Source organism: Chionomys nivalis, chromosome 13 (genome assembly GCF_950005125.1).
Source record: "Chionomys nivalis chromosome 13, mChiNiv1.1, whole genome shotgun sequence".
NCBI classification, from domain to species: domain Eukaryota; kingdom Metazoa; phylum Chordata; class Mammalia; order Rodentia; family Cricetidae; genus Chionomys; species Chionomys nivalis.
The window spans coordinates 52,472,933-52,496,676 of record NC_080098.1 but is presented as its reverse complement, the minus strand read 5'-3'; the positions used below and the strand labels follow the sequence as shown (position 1 = coordinate 52,496,676).

General features: G+C 43.9%; 1 protein-coding gene across 1 annotated transcript in view; it reads left to right on the top strand.

Moving 5' to 3' along the window:
- Positions 1-23,455, top strand: part of Lyrm4 (LYR motif containing 4) — a 91,893-nt gene extending 68,438 nt beyond the window's left edge. The window contains exon 3 of the mRNA XM_057788171.1: positions 22,979-23,455. Coding sequence (XP_057644154.1) covers positions 22,979-23,047 — 69 coding nt within the window. The 3' untranslated portion in view covers positions 23,048-23,455. The remainder of the gene's footprint in view (positions 1-22,978) is intronic.
- The last annotated feature ends 289 nt before the right edge of the window (positions 23,456-23,744 follow it).

Sequence of the window (23,744 nt, the reverse complement as noted above, 5' to 3'; positions counted from 1 at the left end):
TCAGACATGTCCAAGGCTATGGGCATCTCCAGCGTGAAAGGAAGGAAAAAAGACTGAGCTTTGGTCATGATCCTGTCTTTATATTTACACATATGCCCCAGTGGTGGCGCTGTTTATAATTTCTGTTAGAATGTCGGAATGTTTGGAGAAAACCTCCATCAAATTCTAAGACACCCCCTCCCCCAAATGCCTTCATGATCTCTAAAGTCCCTCCCATGTGCATTGAGATCATGGTCATCCTTAGCTCTTCTGAATTTCACTTTCCTACTCTGTAAAATTTAGGGTCCTCTCGTGCCCCATGTCAGCCAGTATGCATTTCCACAGAATGAGGTTCTTTTCTGCAGTTGGGTACTGTGAGTGTAAGAGCCTGCAAAAGAAGAAACCCTATACTCAGAGACTCTTGCCTTGCCTACTTGAGACGTTTCCTTCATGGAACTTTAGATGCAGAGTAGCTTTTATAGTCAGTTGGCATTTGAAACCATCACACCTGGCAGTTTACAGACGAGGAAAACCATTTGCCCAAAGTCAAGGGGAAAGTTAAGTGGCAGGAGAAGCCAAAACTCCATTCCTGACAGCTGTGCACTTTACTAGTCATATGATCTCTTTTTAACAGAAGACATATAACCATGAGGACCTGAGCCACATCAGCCCCTACCTCTCCCTTCTCCTCTCCCTGTCTCATTGGGCAGTCCAGTGGCCCTGGCAGTGTGCCCGTTCACATGTATTTAGTGCCCTTAATTTTATGAGTGTAGGTTTTCATATATGAAAACTCTAAATTGGAAGACTAAAAGTTCAACATACTATAAACAGAAGTAGCCATGATCACATATGGAAGTTCTTGATATGATTTCTGTGGAGACCAGGAAGTTCAATATAAAACTGGCTATTTTTAAAGCGTGCTGATCAGCTTTTAATCTAGGGAGCTAATTATATAGGAAGTGGAAAGTAGCAGAAGGAAAGAAAGCTTTCCTGCCAGGATACGGTATATGCAAAAAGTTCAGTTTGTCACTCTTATTATTACTTATGTTAAAGTACACAGAACATGATTCTGACACCTTAATCCTCTTGAGTTTTATATTACATTGTTACCAGACTTTAGGTAAATGATCTAGAATCCCAGGAGCAACCAGCTAAGAGAGGCTGGTCTTCATATACACAAGAGCAAGTAAGTAAAACTAACTGTCATTTCTGAGCATATTTTGAAGCTTTGGGTGTAGGGTCACCAGACACAAATGTAAATTTCTATAAAACATGGAAACTTTCTTATTTGTAAAGCCCAGAGCCCACATCCTTGTTTGTCTAAGCCTGTATATGCTATGTAAAAGATTGTTCTCAGTGCTGACACCTGTGTGCTCTGGGAATATTTGTGATTTATGCATAAATTTCTTGTACTCTAGATAATATGCTATAAATCCTATCAAGTGTCAGTTAAGCCTTTAAAAAAGAAAGTCATGTGTAATATTAGCTGTGATTATCATTAAAATGTCAGTCAATACTAACATCATAAAACCAACCAAAAGCGTGCTTTTACCTAACCTTCTTCAGTCTCCAGCTCCAGTTTGTGTTGTTGTAAATGCAGACTAACCTGTGTCACAGGTAGAACCTGATATTCAGTTGACTGATTTTGCAGTCTGCCTTGTCTTGGTCAGCATTTTAGAAACAATCCATTTGGCAGGCTTCTGGTGAGGAGAGGACTTGAACTTTGACTCTGTTTCTGTGTTAAATGAGGTGAAAGTGCAGTGTGGTGCCTGGGAAGGTCCTGTGCACTGGGCTAGCAGGCCTGTCTGGCCAGCTCTGCTTGTCACCTGCTGTCGTCATTCAGAGCTGGCTATTTACAACTTTGTCTTACATGTTTGCTAGTCCTCCAACACAGAGGTTTTGGTATATTGGTTTTTAATTTTTTAATTGACAAATAATTGTGCATGTTTTCATGTTACAGTGTGAGAGATTGATATATGTGTACAGTGTGTAATGATCAAAATAAGCTTTGTGTCAAGAACATTCAGACAAATACATATTTTTGAGATAAATTGTTATAAGCTATGGTGACTCTACTGTGTGATAGAACAGTAGAACTCATTCTTCCTATCAAGGTGTATGTTCATACCCATTATCCAACCCCTCTCTACCTAACCCCACCATTCCTAGCTTCTGAGACCCACTGTATTCTACTCTACTCCCACAAGATCAACTCTTAGCTTCAACATATGAATGGAAATACATGGTATTTTTCTGTCTTTGACTAGGTGGCTTTAATTAACATAATGTCCTCTGGTCCCACCTCTGTTGCTATGAATCAGAGAATATCATTCTTATGGATTAATGGTGTCCTGTCATGTTTATACAAATGGCCAACGAGTATGTGGGAAATGTTCAACATGAGAAGTCATCAGCAAAAAATACAAATGGAAACCACAGTGAGTTGCCATCTCATGCCCAGTTAGAGTGGCTATTCTCAAAAGGGCAAACAAATGCTGATAAAGGTACAGAGAGGACATTCTCATTGCTATTAGAAATGTGAATAGGACAGTCTATAGGAAAGAATAAGGAGGTTCTTCCAACAACTAGAAATCAGTCCTCGGGATGGCCCAACTATGCTCTGTAATACAGACCCAAGTCAGTGAAATCAGCACCCTGTGCCCACATGGTCACTGCATCACCATTTAGAGTAGCCAGCAGGCCAGCCAAGGTGCCCACCCACAGTGTATGAATGCTCTGGGGTTTGAATGGGAAATATCCTCCACAGGTTTATGGGTTTGAATGGGATATATCCTCCACAGGTTTATGGGTTTGAATGGGAAATATCCTCCACAGGTTTATGGGTTTGAATGGGAAATATCCTCCACAGGTTTATGGGTTTGAATGGGAAATATCCTTCACAGGTTTATGGGTTTGAATGGGAAATATCCTCCACAGGTTTATGGGTTTGAATGGGAAATATCCTCCACAGGTTTATGGATTTGGATGGGAAATATCCTCCACAGCTTTATGGGTTTGAGTGGGAAATATCCTCCACAGGTTTATGGATTTGGTTGTGGTGGTCGTGCTATTTGGAGGGCTATGTAACTTCTAGGAGGTGCAACTTTGCTAGAGGAAGTACATCACTGGGAGTGGGCAGCTTTGAGGGTTTATAACTAGCTCCCCTCCCCCTGACTTGTTTCTTTCTTCCTGCTTTCTGTGTGCAATTAAAATGTGACCAGAGTCCTGTTCTGACCAGCTGCTGTCATACAGTCCTCACCATTGTGGATCCCCCTCTGGAACTGTGAGCCAAAATAAACTATGAGTTGCCTTGGGTTATGGTATTTTATCATAGCAACAGAAAAATAACTAATACAAAATGGAGATATGCATATATATAGGGATTAATAGCTAGTTCCTATTGTTAAATGTTAAAGACATTAATTTCTGTACTTCAAGTGCCTACCTTAAGTGTCTGGAATGTAGTGACTCTCATTACCACTTTAGAGTTCTAGCATGATTGCGGAGAGCAGCACGTGTAGGTCCAAAGGAAGGATGCTTCTAGCTTTCAGCTTTCCTCTGACTCCTCTAGCACTTGCTCCTATGTGGTGTCCCAAAATCTCACTTCTCTTAACTCTGAACTTTTGTTGGCTTGTATTTGTTCTTCTTACTCCATCTCCATCTTAAAACCCATGGTCATATCTAGCACAGGCTTGCTTTCTATCACACCTTGATATTTTCTCTGGAGTTAAATGGGATATACAGTAGGGTTCCTTATATAATATACAACCATTACCATATTCTATATAAGGTTTTGTGGCAATTTAGAAATTATATATTTTAGAGTCATCATTCCTTCAGATAACTGAGTATTAAATTAGTAAAAATAATTTAGGATCATTTTTCATACAATGAAATAGTATTTGGTGATGAAAAGAATTACAAAGATGACCTTTGAAAACATGATGCTGTGTGAGAAAACCATAAAGGACTATGTACTGCATAGTTTTGTTTTTATGAGCAGAATAGACAAGAATCAGAAAGATTAGTCATTGACAGAGACTGAGAACATTTGGGAAGTCTGAGGAGTTAAGTATTAGTCAGCTTTTTAATAATACAACTAAATTCCTGAGTCAGGCTGCTTTATAGAAATGATAAAAAAGGTACATTTTGGCTCATGGTTCTGGAAATAAACAGCATGGCCCAGACACTGACAAAACAGTACCTGGCCAGGATAGCATCATCAGGAAGTGTGTATATAGTCACAGGACCTTCACCCAGTGACATCCAGTCATGCCCAAGACCTTGTGCACTGCTGGTAGTTAGATTAGATTTCCAGCCTTTTGCCACCATTCAGTGAAAAATTTAGGGATTAAAATCTTCCATTAAATATTTGAGGAAACATATGTGTAGACCTGTAGTAAGATGCCAGGTAACAAATGTTATGAGTCTGTCAGAGGTAATGAAAATGTTCTTAGGGTAATATATGCACAAGTGTGAATTTACCATTGTGCTTTAAGTGGATAGAAAAGGTCTTTCTTTGAAGATCCTTTAAAATGAGAAATGGACAGTTGGCCCAGTCTCCCCACAGCACAGGACCTCAGAGCCATGTAGCTCTCCATTAGGAGAGGCTGTAGCAAGGACCTGTGGCAGTCACTCCCTCACCAACACCTAGGGCTGTTGCAGAGAAAGGACTATGTTCAGGGGTGCCACTCATCGAATTCCACCTTCCAGCCACTGATATATAAACACCATCTTACTTCTACACGACCAGTTTTATCTCATTCTGTATTCTGAGGCTTCAGTGTTAAGTGATATACCCAGAGATTGACAGAAAAGCATTATCATCATCTTTGCTTCAGACAAAGCCCAAACTCTTCTCTGTGATATTATATGAGCTTCTCCTCCAGTCCAGTCCTATTCCAGATGGCAACAAGAAACTTTGAGCAAGTTAAATATAAGAACATGTAATAGAATTACTATATAATCCTCTCTCTCTCTCTCTCTCTCTCTCTCTCTCTCTCTCTCTCTCTCTCTCTCTCTCACACACACACACACACACACACACACACTATGTACACCTCAGAGAACTGAACAGGTATTCAGAGCAACATCATTCTCAACAGTCCATCAGTGGGTGGATGGAGAACAGTGGTCTGGCAACACAGTAAAATGTCTTCAGAGGGAAAGGATTCTGATACAAACTACAAGATGAGTGAACCTGAAAATACTATGCCAAGTAAAATACACCAGTCACAAAGAACACATTCTGTGTGAGTCCACCTATACCTGAAGTTTCCAGAGTAGTCAGGCTTGGAAACCAAAAGTAGGATGGGGGCCACAAGGACCTGGAGGTACGAAGTGAGCGTAGTGTTGAAGGGTTGCAGTTTGAGTTAGTGAGGGTGAGATGTTCTAGAGCGTAGTGCCGAGAACTGTCCTGTTACTTTCCTGTTGCTGCAATCACAGATGCCCTGACTTATGCAATTTAAGAGAGAAAGTGGCTTGCAGTTCCAGAGAGATGGAGTCCATCATGGCAGGGAAAGCAGGAGGTGCAGTGGCCACACTGCAGAGAGGGGACAAGAAACAGGCTGAGCTGTAAAGCCTAGGACTGCCCTGCCCCCGGGGACACACTTCAGCCAGTGAGGCTCCACTTTAGAAGCTCCACAACCTTCCTAAAAGAGCTTCCAGCTGGGGACCAAGGAGTTTAACAGTTGAGCTTGTGGGGACATGCTACATTTGCCACACAACAGTGTGGAACTCTTAGTGCCCAAGAACTATATAGTTATGCATACACATCTTACCACATAGAGACACATCCAAAAAGTAGTATTGGGTTTATTTCAAATTCTAAGGGTAGAAAATGCTTTTAAGTGGATTCAGCAGGAAAACTTAAAAGAAAAGCCTTGTCTTTGAAGGAAACAAGGCCTGAGTATATAGAGTGAGCCCCTCCTGGGGAGCCAATTCGATTGATTACCATAAAAATCTTAGCTGTAAGGAATCTATACTCTGCAGTGTCCTGGTATCACAGAGAAGGAGGCGAGGGTTTCCATTTCACTCCTCTCCAATAGCTGAGAATTTGTTTTCTTAACTTTCTGTTACTGGAGTGTTTGAGTAGACAATACTCTAATAAGCCGTGTTTCCCGTCCAGCACCTTTTGACAGTTACATGAATAGGTCTTTTTTTTTAACCTATATATCTGCCCACATTTTCCTTTATCATTTTGAGGACGGTTTTATCATTCCATTGAAAATTAGTATATATCTGGAAAAATATTCTTATAAAGCATAACTTCAAAGAGTATCACCGTATTAATGTAATATATGCAAATATTTACATTTTTTATTGTATCACAAATATAATTTCCCCAATCGTGTTTTTGATTAGGATTAAAATAGAGGTCCAGATGATAATGTCTTTCAAATGTCTTTAAAAGGAATCTGTAGGCTCTACTTACATATTTTTCTATCCTTTCCTTTATAATTAGTTTAATGTAGTAGTTAGCTTTAGTGTCTGGATTTTGTTGATTTGGTGTTTTTGGTGTGGTGGTGGTGGTGGTGGTAGTGGTGGTGTTTTGGGTTATATAAAATTTGATGGTTGATCTTAATTAACCAACTTGGGTCTGAGTCCTGGTCAAGCAGTAGATTCACCTGGGGAGAATTCACTGTCCTGATGAGTGGGAAACAGATTGTCACTTCCTGAACAAATTACCATGGAACTGCTGTCTGACCAGCAGGCATACTCCAGAACAGATTGAAACAGGTGTGTAAACAAAAACTTGTGTGTAAATGTTCAGAGCAGTGCTATTTACAATGGTCTAAAGATGGAAACAACCCAAGTGTCCATACCATAATCTCAGAGTTATGAACAGCTGATACTTACCACATTCTAAATCAATGTAACACATGAATGATTCCATTCATTTGAAATGTTGAAAATGGGGGAATCCATAGAGACATAAAGTAGGTTATTGGTTATGTGCATTTTTAAAAATCTGATGTGTAAGCAGTGCCCCAGATCAAATGAATTATAGTCTCTTGTATGACCCATGCATCAGAGCAGTCTGAACTTCTTCCTGCATGGAATGGAAGGCTTGGGATCACTCACGGAGGCAGGATGAATGAGAAATTATTTTTCGTCTTCTTTTTTCTTCTTTTCAATGCTAGGGATGGAAGCAAGGACATTACAAATATTAGGCAAGTACTCACCACTGAGACACAGGTCCAGCCGCAGGAGGGCTTCTTCTGAGACATCATAAGTCGTGGTAGTGCTGTACCGTGTTTAAACCCATGCCAGTCTGTCTGCTTCTAGAGGATTCCATCCTTGTCTGTTCAGCAACTATAAGACAACAAAGACGATCTGAAATCTGCTGTCCACCATGTTCATTTTCTTAAATTTTTTAAGTAAAATTGTAGAAAGCCTGAGATAAAAAATGATCACTCATCATGACATGATTGACTTTTAGTTTGACAAGAATTTTAAGTTTTCCTGATGAATCCTCACAAAAGTTTTAGAATTTTCACCAATTAGATAGTATTTCTACAAGTGTTCATACATGGTAAGTTACAGGCATGTATGTAACCCCATAGTAAGTGTGGAGGGAAGCAGAGTCAGTGAGTGTGGTCCTCTCCCACACAGTGCTTTATAGTCCAAGGACTCCGAGCATGGCATGTGAACAGAGAGGGTTCGGAAGACACGTTCTTGGGATAGCTGTGGAGATAAAAAGGGGATGGGGGCATCATCTTAAAATCATTTTTTGTGACTGTCAGCTCATTCAAGGTGGACCATAAAGTCTTCACACATGATTTCTCTCCCTACAAAGGCAAAAAAGTTAAGGGTAGTCATTTTTATTGGCTGTCAGTCAGCCCCGCAACCTTGTCACTTTAACTTTTCTCAAAGGGAGTGTGTGCAGCTACTGTCAAACCTGACAGCTTCATTTAGCCTATAGTGATTGGTGAGCTAGAGACAGGGCTCGTGTCTACGAGGCCCCTGGGTGTCCTGATTCTGCAAGTCCATGACACCCCCAATTTGAGCTAGGAGCATAGGTATGTGAGATGGTGGCTGTACTGTCTCTAAGGTGCAGTTCCTCAAACTTGACAGATTCCATAAAATACCACTTTGCATGCAGTGAGAAGCCCACATTTGGGTTCTACTTAATTTTTATTATTCCTAGAGGAACCCCATTTATCTTACTGAGAAGCAACAACCTCCAGACACTGCTTCCCAGTACATCCCCAGACATCCCTCACCAAGTGCTGGTTGGAGATACACAGAAAAACGTAAATGGTGTAAATGTCACTTCCCTGGTCTGCATACTGTACTGTAGTTTCTGTAAGTGTGGCCACCAGGAAAATAGAAACAGAGCAGGGAGCACAAAGGCCCTCTCCGTACTACATGTGTCAACTTTCAGTTCACATGTGTATGTTTTTCAGAAACAAAAGCCAAGAGGAATATGGTAAATTACAAAATAATACAATGTGTAGTTTACATATTATATTTAAATTTGAAAATTACAAATTAAAAAGATATCACCTGAACTATCCAAGAGAAATATAACGTATGGTATAAATTCAAGCCAGCCATGGAATCTTAAATTACTTAGTAACAATATTTTACTTAAAATAAGGCAAACTTAGTTCTAGGATTCTATTATTTTTAACTCATGTATCCAAAACAAGTCTTAGAAACTCCGTGTGTGTTTTACACTCACAGAGCGTCTCAACTTTAATCAGTCATATGTCAAGTATGCAGTGACCCCATGTGACATAAGACAACACAGTCCAGATGACTTTGGAGCAATAACTGCAAAATCATTTAGTATGTTTCACATCTTTACTGAGATTCATCATGTCATAAAATCTATCTGTTTGAAGTATATTCCTAGTTTTAGGGTTATCTGTATACAGCAATCACCAAAATCATTTTTTAAACATTTTCAGGATACCATACAAGAACCCTACAATCATTCAGTTATTCCTCATTCTCTCCTCTTATGTATCCATCCCCAACCAAATAATCTGTATCCTGTCTTTACAGACTGCATCTTCTAGTTAATTCAGATGAATAAATTCATCCAATGTGTGACTTCTGTGTCTGGCTTCTTTCACTTAACTTAGTTTATCCGGGTCATCTATGTTGTAGCATATGTCTAAATTTCCTTCCTTTTAGGACTGAGTAAATTAGTCCATATGTGGATGCCACCTCTACTGCCATTTGTTCATCTTATGACTAATATGCTCTTGGATTCTCACTGCTGCTTTGTGGTTGTGAATTGTGCTGCTGTCAACATCCTGGGACACTTTCTATGTGAGTATCTGTGTCCACTTCCATTTCTCTGAAGTAGAATCTCACAAAAGCATCCTTACACTGTTCTTATACTGTTCCATAGTCATTTTTACATATCTTTCTTTGGCCTGTATCTTCTGTAGTGATAGGAACATGTCACTGCAGTGAAGAAACTGAGTACAGCAAAGGCTTTGACATCTCTACAAATTACCCTGGAATGGGGACTTGTCACACTGGCAGGCATTATTGTCAGAGTTAGATCCAGGGTCAGGGTTTTCTTCCTCTTGCTTCTGAGAACAGTGGATACCTTACCCTGTGTGAACCAAGACACACCAGAAACTGGCCCTAAGGACCACTGTGTATATAGCAGATTGTATTTGAGACTGACAAGACAAAACAAGCCCTGCGCACAGCCTTTGTCACTGAGTTCATGTGCAGTCTGGAGTAGTCTTTCAGATCCAGAGCTCCTTGGTTCATGAGTGTCGTGAAGCTGTTGGGTCCCTACGTCTGTGAGAAATGCCTGGAGGAGCAGCTTGGGGAGAGCTCTTTCTTTCCAGATTAACCTGTTGCTGGACCCAGGCCACCTTCTGGGTCTTACTCTCCCAGGGTCTACCTGGGATCTTGGACAAGGTCTCTTCTTAGAGTTCTTAGAATTCATCAGAGAGAGTGAGGACTGTGTCGAGCACTGGGAACAGGTTGTGGCCCCTTCACTGTGGGAGCTGTCTGTGAAACTGGCAGGAGAGGTGTGTGTGTTAGTTTTAGCTTATAAGGAAGAAAGGTTTGTGTGGGATAAACCTTTCAGACACTTCGGCCCTTCGCTGGTTAGCTCCCTTGCTTTTAGGGCAGTGGTGAGGCCACATCTCACTGCAGACAACATAAGCTGGAAAAGGGCTGTATACCTCATAGCAAGCCAGGAAGCAAAGGAAGAGGGGGAAAGAGGAGGATTCAATATCCCTTTCATGGCCACACTTTTAGAATCCTATTGTCTTCTTCTAGATCCCACCTTCTAAAGATTCCAAAACCTCCAGCAGTGCTCCAGATTGATGGCATTTCTCATGTCTGTGGGCCTTTGGGGATGTTAAGGTTCCAACCATCACAAGGTGCTTGTTTATCACCTGGGTCCAGTTCAAACCCAGACCATCCTTTACTTCTAGGCTTGAAAAGAGTTGGTTCAGGGCATGGAGCTGTATTGAAATAAGGCAAGTAAACCGTAGAAGCACCGCAGGTGTGTGCGCCCAGAATTGATGGAGCTGGAGTCTCTCTGCGGATGGTACCAGCGGTGACAAACAGCACCAGAGGCCAATAGCATAGTCTCTACATTAGTTGCTGCAGGAATTCAGGGACCTCACACAGCACTGCAGGGAGTAAGCCAGAAGTGAGTAGGGGAAGGTTTCCTCCACAGGTGCTGTCCGTGCCAGCAGGAAGTCAGCACCCTGGGATTCTTGGTGCATTTGAGGTTAAACTTGGCCCTTTCCCTAATCTCCTTGAGGCCATTCTTTTCACCCAGAAGAAGCCTGATGTGTAAGTTATTTTGCTGTGGCTGTGATCAAATACCAGAACTAAAAACATCTTAAGGAAGCAGAGGTGAGGTCCATATAGCTGGAGAGGCAGCGGTACTGAATGCTGGCTGATCAAACATTATCTTCCACATACAGAAGTAAGGCAAAGCTCTAAAACCTCAAAGTCAGTGACAGACTTCCTCCAGCAAGACCCGACCTCCTAAGGTTCCAAAATCTTCTCAAATGGTGCTGCTAAATGAGGATCAGGTGCTCAAATACATGAGCCTATGTGGGAGATTTCTCATTCAAACCACCATACCTGGGTCAGGAGGAAAAAAGAAAAGTGAAACAAGAGGCACAGGACACAGGAATGAATGGTGAAAGTATTTTGTTGTTGTTGTTTTGTATTTGACTTTGTTGAGATGGCCTCACACTGAAGCCCAGGCTGACCTAGAAATCCATGTATAGCCCACATTAGTCTCAAAGCTAGAACCCTTCTGCCTCTTCCTCTTATGTGCTGGGATTACAAGCCTGAGTTACCAAACCAACCAGTCCTAGAATCATTCATGTTTAGCTGAGGCTGGGACTCCAGCTGCAGAGATACAGTGTTTGCTGTGTGCTGTTAAGACAAAACAAAGCTTTTACCTCAAAAACAACAAGTAGTTTATCCTGTAGTCACATGAGTGACTATTGCCCAGGAATGTGAGCTCACATTGCCCCAAATACCATGTTTCATCACTGCAGTGGTTTGAATAAGAATGGTCCCACCGACTCATATATTTGAATGCTTAGTCATCAGAGAGTGTTCCTGCCCATAAAGTTTTAACTTAAACATTTTTTAACCCTAATGTGTATTCTCACTCTAATATGGGAGCAACTTATAGTTTTCCTCCTCTCCCTTACTGCCTGCCATGAACTAACTCCTACCTCAGTAGGTCAGAGGGTTGTGAGCCAGGACCACTTTCCCAGGCAAGGCTGGCCAGGGTCCTGTCATCAGCCTGAGCTGCTCTGGGGAAGTGAAAGCAGAAGGCCCTGTGTCCCCAGCCATTGCAGAGCATTGGTAAAGTGCAGCCACTGTGGGTTTGTGACTCGAGGCCTGGCTCATTCCTTCTGCAGGTCAGCTTTCATTTCATCCACAAAAGGTAGTGGCCCTCTTGTGCATGTCTCAGGACTTGTGGCTCGCTGAAGCGGGTGGAAGGGAGACGCTCTGATACTGAGGTTGACACTTCTGCTGCAGGGCCCAGGAGGTTTAGTACTGATGCTTCTCTTACTTGGTATTCTTATTCAGTGTTCTGTTACTGTGAAGAGACACTCTGCCTTGATTAACTCTTAATGAGGAAAGCATTTAACTGGGACTTGCTGCAGTTTCAGAAGTTTAATCCATGATCAGCATGGTGGGAAACATGGCCGCAGACAGGCAGACGTGGTGCTGGAGGAGCTGAGAGTTCTACAACCAAATCTGCAGGCAGCAGGAGAGAGACACTGGGCCTGGCTTGAGCTTTTGAAACCCCAAAGCCCACTCCCACTGACACACTTCCTCCAACAAGGCCACACCTTTTAATCCCTGTCAAGTAGCACCAATCCCTAATGACCAAACATTCAAATAGATAAGCCTATGGGGACCAGTCCTATTCAAAGCACAATTATGTCTAATTGAAAGGGATACTCAGTAACAGCTTTAGGGATCTTGGTAAGGGTGTTGAACTCCAAAGTCTACAGTGAATTTCTCATATACTAAGTTAGCTCCAAGACCTAGGACTGGGTTTGGGAGAAGAGTTGATGAGTCCCAGAGAGCCACCACCAGTAGACTGACCCAAGTCAGCAGAAGCCCTGGTCTCATCAGAGGGTTACTGGCATTTTAGGCTCTGCTTTCTCCTTCTCTCCCTGCCCCAACCAGAATAACTTCTCACAGCAAACTAAGGGACGCATGGTTCTTGCTTTTCTTGAAAAGGAAGTCTGAACATTGTGAACAGCAGCCTGTCTTCACAAACTAGACCCCTTCACAATAGTAACTGAGACCCTTCCCTATGGGTGAGGTACAGGACACGGCATTGTCTTTGAGTCCTGTACTTGATCACTTTGAATGAAAGATGGCCAAGCTGGAAAACAGAGTAAGGGGGCACTGACAAGTGAGAACTTTAAATGTGTGGCATCCAGGAGGAGGGAGACAGAAGAAAGGTTCCCAATGTGAGGGCCAGGCATCCATGGCGGGGGAGAGGCATAAGAATCAGGTATTTACCTAGAGATGGTACAGTTTGACGTTTTCACAAGTCTCATACATATAGCCTTGCTCTAGCCCCCAGCCAAGGGTCTTCTTTCAGGAAAGGCAAGAATCCTACATATGAACCGAAATGTCTCCTTGACCCTGTAACCCGGGGCTTCTGGGGGAGGAGTATTCAGGAAGTAGCACTGTGGGCATGCCCGTGTGTCTCTGCCTGTTCTGCTCCTTGCCTGCCTTGCTGCTGAGGGCCCTGGTTCCCTGCACTTCCCTGGCCAGTTTGCTGAATGCTTCCAGAACAGCTGCTGTCTCCTCACCATTGGAAAACAGTGAGATCCCATGTAAGACTAGGACCCCTCTAAGACCTGCCAGGCAGTCTGGATTATACTGATATTTTTCTCCCAGTGACTGTCACAGTGTGTTCTACAGCCTGACTGCTAGTGGGGGAGATAAATTGAGCCAAATTAGTCAGAAGTGACCCTGAATTGTAAAGTCATTCTTGCCATCGCAAAAACCTGGAAAGTGAGTACTGCTGACTGCATACCTTAAAGTCCTTGGGTGTCACTCACAATGCCCTGTGGGCCCTAAGGACAAGGGACCCTGTTCTAAACGTCCAGCTGGAGAGTAGCTGTAGGAAACTGCCCACTGAGACTTCCTGCTCATTTATTTATGCTGTTTCCAAGCCTCTCTAGCATGTGCCTCATTGACGTCAGCTCAGGACACAGGAAGGGTATCTGCTGCCAGCTGTAGCATCCTGTTGGGAATAGTTTGAGATAGAATGCACCCAGAGAAACTTCCAGAAAGCACTGGGTATACAAATAAATGATAGAGCACAACCTAAAAAGAAGATACTCTTTGTGAATCATAGGGAACTTTCTCATCAAACTTCCCCAGGTGAATTTTGGAAGGGGCCGGTAAATGAGTGCATTTCATAGACATGAATTTGAAAGTAAGTGTGACTCTGGCTCCTACCCAGAGTCTTCCTGCACCAACTCTTCTGTGAGACTTTAGCCTTAACTTGGGTTCTGCTGTGTTCAGAACTAAGAAAACCATGTAATGACCTCTCAATTCTGGAAACCCACAAAATCCAAAACTTAGAGAATCACACACAGCAGTGCAGACATCAGAACTGTCCAGTGTCTAGCCAGGTAAGTTTCTGGACAGTTATCAACTGGCAAAGATAACAGAACAAAAGCAGCTGAAGCAGAGGCAGGCCAAAGCATCTGCAGTTGTATGAGCTAAGCACAGCTGGCCTTTGTCCTGAGCAGCTGCTATAAACCTACCTTCTCATTTTCCCTAATACCGGTGGTCCTGAAGGAGTAAATATCAAGAGGCAGCATGGTGCCCCCAGTGTTTGTCAGAGATGCTCCCCAGAGCAGAGAACAGACATATAGTTAGGCGTTTGCTCATTCTGGCCTGTAACCTAGGAGGAATGGTGGGCATTTGCACAGCAATGCTACTAATATATCAGGGCGTGGCCTGTTGCTGAGGTGCTGGTGACCTGAAGGAGTGAGTTCAGGAACTGACGTGTACCAAGCTTGGGTCTCACCCACAGGGCAGGAGCATGACCTCCAGTGGAACATTGTCGCTGACAGCTTGCCCAGACTCTTGTCACCGTGAATGGCAAAGTACCAAGTTTTACTCTGACGCGTTGTTTGGGTCTCAGGTTTTGCTCAGTTCCAAGAAGGGCAGGGTGCCTGAGTTTGTCCGCTGTTCAAACGCTTTCATGCCACAGGACCTATTATGTAATGTTCCACGAAGCTCCCAGAAACTCCAGCTGGGCATGTTTGTGTCCACTGTCCTTGCCTTACCAGTTCTACTGCACCCCAGCAGAGATGGGAAGAGCATGGTAGAAGAACAAATGCCTGTCTCCTGTTTTTCAACCCCCTCCCCACCTCGAGCAGTGGGCTAGACCAGCAGCTCGAAGCATCCACAAGCCCCAGCGCAGGAGAGCAGTACACAGGCACTAATGTCTTACTCCACCTCATTTGCTGTGTGTGGCCTTGTCTTCTGGAAGGACTGGTGGGGAAATACTCTACTCTGGGTTTTTGTTTGTTTGTTTTAAAGCGTATTCGTTCAATAATAAAAAGAAGAGTAAATGTTTGGTCCAGAATCTCTTTAAATTACACTCCCTGTCATTTATGAACCTAGGATGTAAATCAGAAGAAAGAGAAGTAGATGGCATGACCTTCCCCTCATCCCATGATAAGCAACTCGAGTGTTATCCAGACAATGACTGCCTGGAAAAGCTAACCCACAGGTTAGGGATATGGGCCTTGTTAGGAGCCTCTGCACACACACATCCATTCGAAACAGATCCATCCCTGTGGCAAGAAATGGTAAGCCTCTGGCAGCCGATGACTTCAGGCTCCTTAGAGGCCACAGTTCTTTGGAGGTCCCTTAAAATAATTTCATTTCCCCTACTAGAATACAAAGAATGACCCTCATGTAACTAAACATCAAACATGCAGGCAAACAGTGAGATGGCCCAGAAAGCTGGTGACAGCAAGTGAGAACCATGTCATTTCTTGTCCAAACAGGGACACCTGGGAGAAAGATAACTGTGTATCACTAATCCTGCAGGGACAGCCAGTATAAACAGGATGCATGGATATGCTAACGAGAGCACACACTCTTGAATCTGCTTTCTCTGTCCCTAAGAGCAAAGATAACAGCATTAATTACAAGCTGTGATGTGGGATGTGAGGAAGGGAGTATATTTGTTCTTTTTTCTTTGTTGTTGCTGATAAATGTACCTGAAGATTGACAAGCAATGAGTTCTACCAGTGAGCTCCATCCCCAACCCTGTTCATTACTCTTGCCAGGAGCAACAGAGGGACAAGTTTTGTTTCAGCACCTCTGTCCTCATTAAGAGTGTCCCAGTGTCTAACTCAGGGCTTAGAGACAGAATGGACAGCTACAGCAAGGCTGCAGTGTGGCACAGAGAATGGCTGAGTGCCTTGCACATTGGCATACCCAGAGGCCCTGATGCTCTTCTTGCCCTCTACAGTGCAGGACAGTGAGAATAGATAGCTGATCATTTGCCCTCTGAGAAGAGGCCTCGGGCTGGAATTCCATAGGAGATTCATTAATTGATAGCTGAAAGGTGTTTTGTTGTGTTTATTGCCTTTCAAATCCCCTGTTGAATGTAGACACATTGAGAAAGTGAGAAATCTTTAAAATGTGCTTCTGAAACTGAGTGTGTGGAAGCACAGGACAAATTCTGTGTGTCTTCCTAGAAATTCGTGATCACCTTGGGAAAAACATTTTTAGATTAAAATAAACAGAAATATATTTAGAGCAATATATGCCATATATTTAGGACACTTCAGAGAAATATTTTTAGTAGCACCTTCAAGTCTAGCCTCAAATCCCCAAGAGGAGGATTGTGTATGAGCTAATTTATAACAGGGTCCAGTGTGGCAGGCTCTACTCTGTCAGCCTTAGCTCTTGTGAGCACCATGCTATTTTGGTTGCAATCCAAATAAAATTCAGATTTTAATTTTCAAATTGATCTCTGTTTTGAATCATTGTCTCTGGTGTTTCGTTTGTTTGGTACTTCGTTTTGTCTCTGAATCAGGTCTTGCTGTAGAGCCCAGACTGGCTTCACATTCGCAGATGCCCTACCTTGGCCTAATACTGGGGTTGTGAACATGTACTGTACACACAGCCTGGTCTCTTTCTTGTTAGTCAAATAAGTTATGCCTTCGGGGAGCATGACTCGTCTCGTATCTCATTCAAATCTGTTTTAGACATTGAGCAAAATTGCTCACACTTTAATCCAAGTATTTGGGAGGCTGAAGCAGGATTCCCAAGAGTTTGAGGTCAGCCTACAACATAACAAGTTATAGATTAGTCTGAGGCTGTAATGAGAAACCTTGCCAGAGAGGAAACATTCTAAATTTCTAAGTTTGGGCGGGAGGGGGGTAATTTTGTTATTTTGCCTTTCTATGACAAGCTTGCTGTATATGGTGTGGCCACCCTGAAATGCTGTGTATCCTAGACTGGCAGACTGGTCGGTTTTTCTGCTTCCTTGGCCTTCTGGAATGACAGGTATGCATCACCACATCCAGCCTAGATTTAAGTTTTCTGAGTTCTTCCTAAAGATCACTCATATTTCTTTCTGTTTCTTAAAATATGATTATATTTGTGTGTGTCACACAGACTCACGCTACAAGCATGCATTTAAAGATCAGAGGGCAGCATGCAAGATCTCTTCTTCCCTCCAACCCTGTAACTCTAAAGGAGTAAACTCAGGTTGCCAGGCTTGGCCTTTGCACATAGAGCCGCCTCCGCAACACCACACATTTCTTATTAAGATTACATCCTGGGGTAGTTTTGGTTACTGTGACAGTTGGTACAATGCTAACTTTTATCGTGTGAGCAGGGTAGATCGCTGCAGTCGGTACTGGCTTCAGTGTGTGAGATGAAAGGACATGCTCGTCAGAGCAAGGATATGCCTTCCAGAAAATGAAAAGTAAAGCAGAACAAGTTATCTTCTCTTACGTGAAATGCGTAGAGCAGCGCCTGACACCCAGCGAGTGCTCTTTAGATGCGCTGTGACTCTCCTCACCACGGACAGTAATGCTATCATCATGTGCTTTGGAGGCACATTTGCCACTTGCCCAGGAAATGTCCTGCCTGGCTGGCTTTCCTAGCCTCCAGGAAGTGAGCAGCAGCACTCCACCCTGAGCTTCCCCCTAACTTCAGTGTCTACGCACTGCCTTCTCACCAAGCCCACACCAGCAAGAAACCACAGCCCTAGAGAAGACAAGAACCAACCCAGCAGTCATTCCTCAAGTTCAGCTCCCTCCCCCCAAAAAAGAAGCCTCACATTCAAAGCCACGTGGCCTCAGTTTAATCAGTACAGAGCTATGATAGGCTCTAACAGGGAGAGAGAGGCCTTCAAGAGTCCTAAAGTTAGGGCTTAGGACCCTATGACGCACATCATGACTGAGATGAGTCGTTCACACAATAGCGCTTAACACAAACTTGCCATGTACTTCCCTGTGTTTGGGCTCTGGGAACAGCTAGAATGGTTGCTAAATGCTCCCCATACCTGTCATCTACTTTGAGTCCTTGTTACTCCATGAAACATGGAAGAAGTAGCAGGAGCAGGTTTAGGATTCCTGGCAGGGCAGGTCTCTCTACACTCCCCAGCCTCCAGCTGTTGAGCCCAGCTCCTCTGCCCTTGAGTCTCAGATGCGATGGAGGGTGATTGCACATCACTTTTGATGAGTTAACAGGAAAGACCTCCAAGACTAAGATCTATTCTGTTTTCTTGGATCCTTTGCTTCATCTTCAGCAGTTTTTTTTGTCTATGTTTCAATTCACCCACCTACTTGGAGTTGAATAATCTGTATTTTTCTGATTTTGCCAACTCCCAAACCTTATAGGAAAAAAAAAAGTGTGATCCATTTTAATGGCCATTTTATGCACAGTAATTGTCTGGCCTGGCTGTGGAAGTCAGTTGTGGTTCTGAGGGGGCTGTAAATTGAGGCTGTTAATTGCACTTCCTTACTTCCCTTAACCTGCAGCCCAATGGCGGCATGCTGTGTCTTCAGTGCTGCAGCCTTAATCCCACCAGTCTCCTGCGTGTGCTGATGGCTTGAACAGGCCCGAAAAATGCAAAAGGGCAGTTAGATGTACATTTGTGCACTCTGTAGTACTCGTTCAGATCGCTGTTGGGAATTCCCTCCCTGTGTGAACTCAGTGCTTCACTTTCTTCTTCTGTAATTGCTCTGGCTTAATCCCTATAGTCCTAGATTATGGCATAAAACCCTCTGCTCAGCCATTTTTGAACTGTTTGGTTCTGTTCGACAGTCAGTGGACGTTCTTGTTTCAGGAAGTAATCACCCTATTGCTGTTTCATCAGCTCGCCTTCACTGGGGCTGTATTTCTACACTTAGTCTCAGCAGATCTAGGCTTCACAGTAACAGCATAGAATCTTATGGTCACGGGCTGCAAGACACCATTTTCAGTACCAAGTAACAGCTGTGCATCATACTGATGAGACAGATGTGTTCTGAGTAATGTGTCATTAGCCTATGTTATTACTGTGAGAGCATCATAGAGTGTTTGTACAAACTAATATGGCTACAGTGCCACTAGGCAATGTGATATTAACGAGCCACCGTCATGTAGGACATGTAGCAGGTGGCGGTACTGACTGGACACTACCCACTTGCCTATTCTGTCGTGAGCTGTGGGTATGAAAGCAACACAGTTCAATAGTTCCATTCCCTCTTGCCTTCTCCTTCCATCAGTCATTGACGTGGGCTCGTCTGAAGTCAGTGCAGGGCATGTGAACATATGAGTGGTACCATCTCTGTCACGCTCTCTCAGGAAGAGAGCCCATCTACAGAAGAGACCAGGGAAGCCTCAACCGGGGAAACCCAAATGATGGGCAGGCTTTGCTGCCTTTTGCTGGAGTGGACATCAATGGAGTCTCTCTTGAAAGAGAATACTAGGCAGAAGGGTATAGAAGTCAGAGACTCACAGTCTGATTGCAGTGTGTGAAACATTTACAGACAGAGGTAGTGAGCAGCTGGGGAGGGCTATGTGCAGACAAGATTCTAGACAGGCAGATCTCATTCATCATTGTGCTTACTTAACACTACTTATGTTGTAAAGATCCAGTTGCATAAACCACAGCCCAAGCCATAAGATTACACATCTGAATGAATTTATTTAAGAGTTGGGGGTGTGGCTCAAGGGTAGAACATTTGTCATGCACGTGGCCCTAGGTTCTATCCCAGCACTCAAATTTTAACTGGACTTTAAAAACCTGATAATTAGGTAAACGTGAATTCAGTCTTGTGTCACTGAAGTCGTCAGACCACCAGAGGGAGCATCAGTAGGAAAACCAAGCACACCTCTTTTGAAAGACATTTAGAAGCTCTTTGGGATCCCTGAGAATGTCATACTTACTCCCAGTAACTCTTCTTCTAGAAACTTTCATTAATAAAAAAGATCAGACACACACAAAAGAGTTAAGTATTCATCCTTGTGTTAACCAGAAGTAGTCTATATGTTCATAATGTGAAACAACTAAACACATATCTTTATAATGACACATCATTATACAGCTATTAAAGCTTTTCGTTCAGGGGCTGGAGAGATGGCTCAGCAGTTAAGAATGCTGTCTGCTGCCGGGTGGTGGTGGCGCACGCCTTTAATCCCAGCACTTGGGAGGCAGAGGCAGGCGGATCTCTGTGAGTTCGAGGCCAGCCTGGTCTACAGAACTAGTTCCAGGACAGGCTCCAAAGCCACAGAGAAACCCTGTCTCGAAAAACCAAAAAAAAAAAAAATGCTATCTGCTCTTGCGGAGGACCCAAAACCCACACTTGGGAGATCTGACATCTTTGGCATCTGCACTCATGCGTGCGCGCGCACACACAAACACACATCATAAATATACATAATTAAAATAAATCTTTTTGAAAGAGATATTAGCTCAGAAAAATGGTGATCATAACATGAAGTTTATTAGAATGAGCAAGTTACAGTTCCTCACTGGCTGGGGAACCTCACACTACACAAAAACACCTAGCTTCAGAACCTTAAAATCACAGAGGTACCCCAGTACCTCAGAAACCTCCCAGTGTATAGAGGTATATTGTCTTAGAGCCATTACACTATAGAGGAGCCTCACTAGCTCATTGCCGTCACAGCACAGGTACACGCTGGCTCAGAGACCTCACACTACAGAGGTTGAGACCAGAGGGAGAACAAGGAGAATGTTACCCTACAAATAGAGACAGGATTATGGCCCAGTGCCCCAACCCTCACCCAAACCAGGGCCATTCTGAGATCACAGAGCTTTTACCAGAGACATCCACAAAGGACTGAGAGATAGATGACAATGCTTTCACAGCAGAAGCTGAGCACCCATTAAGAAGGGCACCTGTTAAGCCGGATGTGGTAGCAAATACCTTTAATACCTCTGTGAGGTGAAGGCCAACCTGGTCTACAATAGTGAGTTCCAGGATGGCCAGGCCTGCCTTACAAAACCATCGGCCATAGGCATTTTTATGTTTGTGTCATGGGGCAAACAGCAGCAGAGTTGCTTTGGGAAGGTGCCTGGAAATGATTTTCCTCCCAGCTGTGTTCAAGGACATGCAGCTTTTATTCTCACAAGCTGCTCTCCTATTCCCGAGGACTTTTCTGTTCTCCTTTGTGTTTCTCATAGGGCTCGGTAGACAAGGGGTCTTTTGAGGACACACTGACATAAACATGCTTTGGTCTGAAATTGGACAGGGGCAACCCAGCCTCCAGAGCCAGCTTGTCAGTGAGTTAAACAGCACCAAACATTTTACTAATAGATTTTACAAATTTATTAGTATGTACTTTTTTTCCAACTTAATAATATGTATCACAAATATTCAGGGTCGAGAAAAGCACTGGTTTTTCTCTTAAGACATATGGTTCAGGACACCAGCAGTTATTTCAGGTGTCAAGGTGGGAACCCCCAGTCTACTCCTTGGCTCCACTCACTAGGATTATGATATGATTACTCAGATGAACAAAAGCAAATAAATAAAGAAAAACCCTACCCAGCTAATCTCAGACTGCAAAGGTCCCAGCCATGAACAGTGCTCACAGTCCTGCTTCTGAGCAATGTGCTGTCCCGGTCTCATCCACCTGGCATTCTCTGTGCTGATGACAAGACCACAGACAAAGAAGTAAACTTACCACTGTGATTTAATTCAAAATGATTCTAAAGCACTCATTGCTGGCAACTGAAGCCACCTGCATTGATATTCATTTCCACACTCTGTGCTTAGCTAATGTATCCATTAAGTTACCTATGTGGGTGTTTGATCAGTCCAGACCAAGGATAAGACAAATGTGTGGAAAAACAGGAATTCAGGACACCCTCTGCAGCTGCCACCATTGGTGGGAGCAAACCACACTGTGTTCCTCGCTAACAACATACTCCCTTCCCCTGCACCCCCTCTTTAAGTTAGAGCATTAAGGCAGGAAAAGGACCTGTGTGGTGGATGGTGCACACCTTTAATCCCAGCACCGAGGCCAGGGGCAGGCAGATCTCTGAGTTTGTGGCTAGCCTGGTCTACAAAGCAAGTTTCAGGACAGCCAGGGCTACACAGAGAAATCCTGTCTCATGGGGAGGGTGGAGAGAAGAAGCCTTGAAAGAGTCTGGATTCTGACACATGACCACTCTGGGTAGCAGCCCTGGCCTTTGGGAGTGTGTTCTCATTTGTCTTTGTAAAGAGCAATTTCTCGCCCCAGATGGTCCATAGAGAGTGTCCCAGTGCGGAGATCCAGACAGACGGCCTAATGCTCAGCACTTTCTTCCCTGGTTCTCTTTGTTCCTTAAAGTGTTGCCCAGGAAGTGTCTTTAGTGGGAAACCATGACAACGACTCCTTGTTTTAGAAAAGGGACGGCCCTGCATTGCTGCTCCAGCATCTGAGGAAGTGGAGGCATTGGGATACCAACAGAGACAATTAAAAAGGACACAACCGAAGAAAAGAGGCAGGACAGATGGAGCAGGAGCAGCGAACACAAACTGACAACCCCAGCATAGACAGCACAGGCTGCTTGCTCCCTGTACAGGAACGAATTCCCATGGGATAAGAGCTCTACACGTGAATGGCTCTGCAGCTGGCAGCCAGGGAGCCTGGTTGATAGCCTTGCCAGCTCCAAATACCAAAACTGGCCATGGTGACATGTGAGAGAAATGTGAGGGTCTCACTAACCTCCCATTGCAAGGAGCGTAGGGGGCGGATATTAAGGGAACTAGCAGCAGCACATGGGGATGAACTTTGTCCTGTAGCACAGTTTCCAGAGGCACCAACCTGCCATGGCAAGCACCTGCACGTAGTTGTTAGAATGAAGCCAGGGTGATGGCACACATCTGTAATCCCAGAACCTGGGAGGCTAAGTCAGAAGCATGGCCCAACTAAGGCTAGCCTAAATTACATAGCAAGACTCTCTCTCAAGCCAAATTAGCTAACAGAGTCCAACAGTTCTTGACCTGTATCTCGTCTTTGCTTGCAGGTCCATATTGGCCAGCTGTATTCGACTGACAAACTCATCATTGAAAATCAAGAGAAGCCTAGGACATAGGAGCCGCACTCTTGGAAACGGCCTCCAGCAGCAGAACTGACCACCTTCAGCATCCATTCTGTGCGGTGTGGAAACTCCCAGCGCTGGCTGAACACAGCCTCTTGCTCTGCCTGCCTTGTAGGAGCTGATAAACTGGGTCACATTTGCATCCTGTCACAGCCGTAATGGGAAGAAATGGCTGTGACTCCTCAATCCAGGCATTAGAATGAAGAGCTGGAGGCCACTCAGAATAATGCCATGTGTTGTCGTGCCTCCTCTCCATCCCCCCATCTTATAGATCACCCATGTGTAGAGCTTTTGCAGACTTTGTGTCTTAGTCCTTAAAAATAAACAGAATTATCTCCCTGTTCTTTTGTACCAAATAAACCCATTATAATGAATGTGTGTTTATTTCCTGACCAGATTGGGACTGTAGAAGTGGGAACCCAAAAGGAAGGCCCCACCATTGGCTGAAGATTGCCTTAGTGAAGGCAAGTCCAGGCACCAGTTCAGACACAGGCAATAAGGACGCAGATCGAGATGAGCACAGGTACAGCCCCATCACTCAGATCTACAAGTTCAGAATACCAAGCCTCTCCACAACCTGTGCACACTGGACTCCTAGCTCTGGCAGTCCCCAGGGGAGGCCATGTGTAGTTGTGCAGCCCAGGTTCGATGGACACTGGGGACACCGGGAGTGCCTTATGAATGTACATTA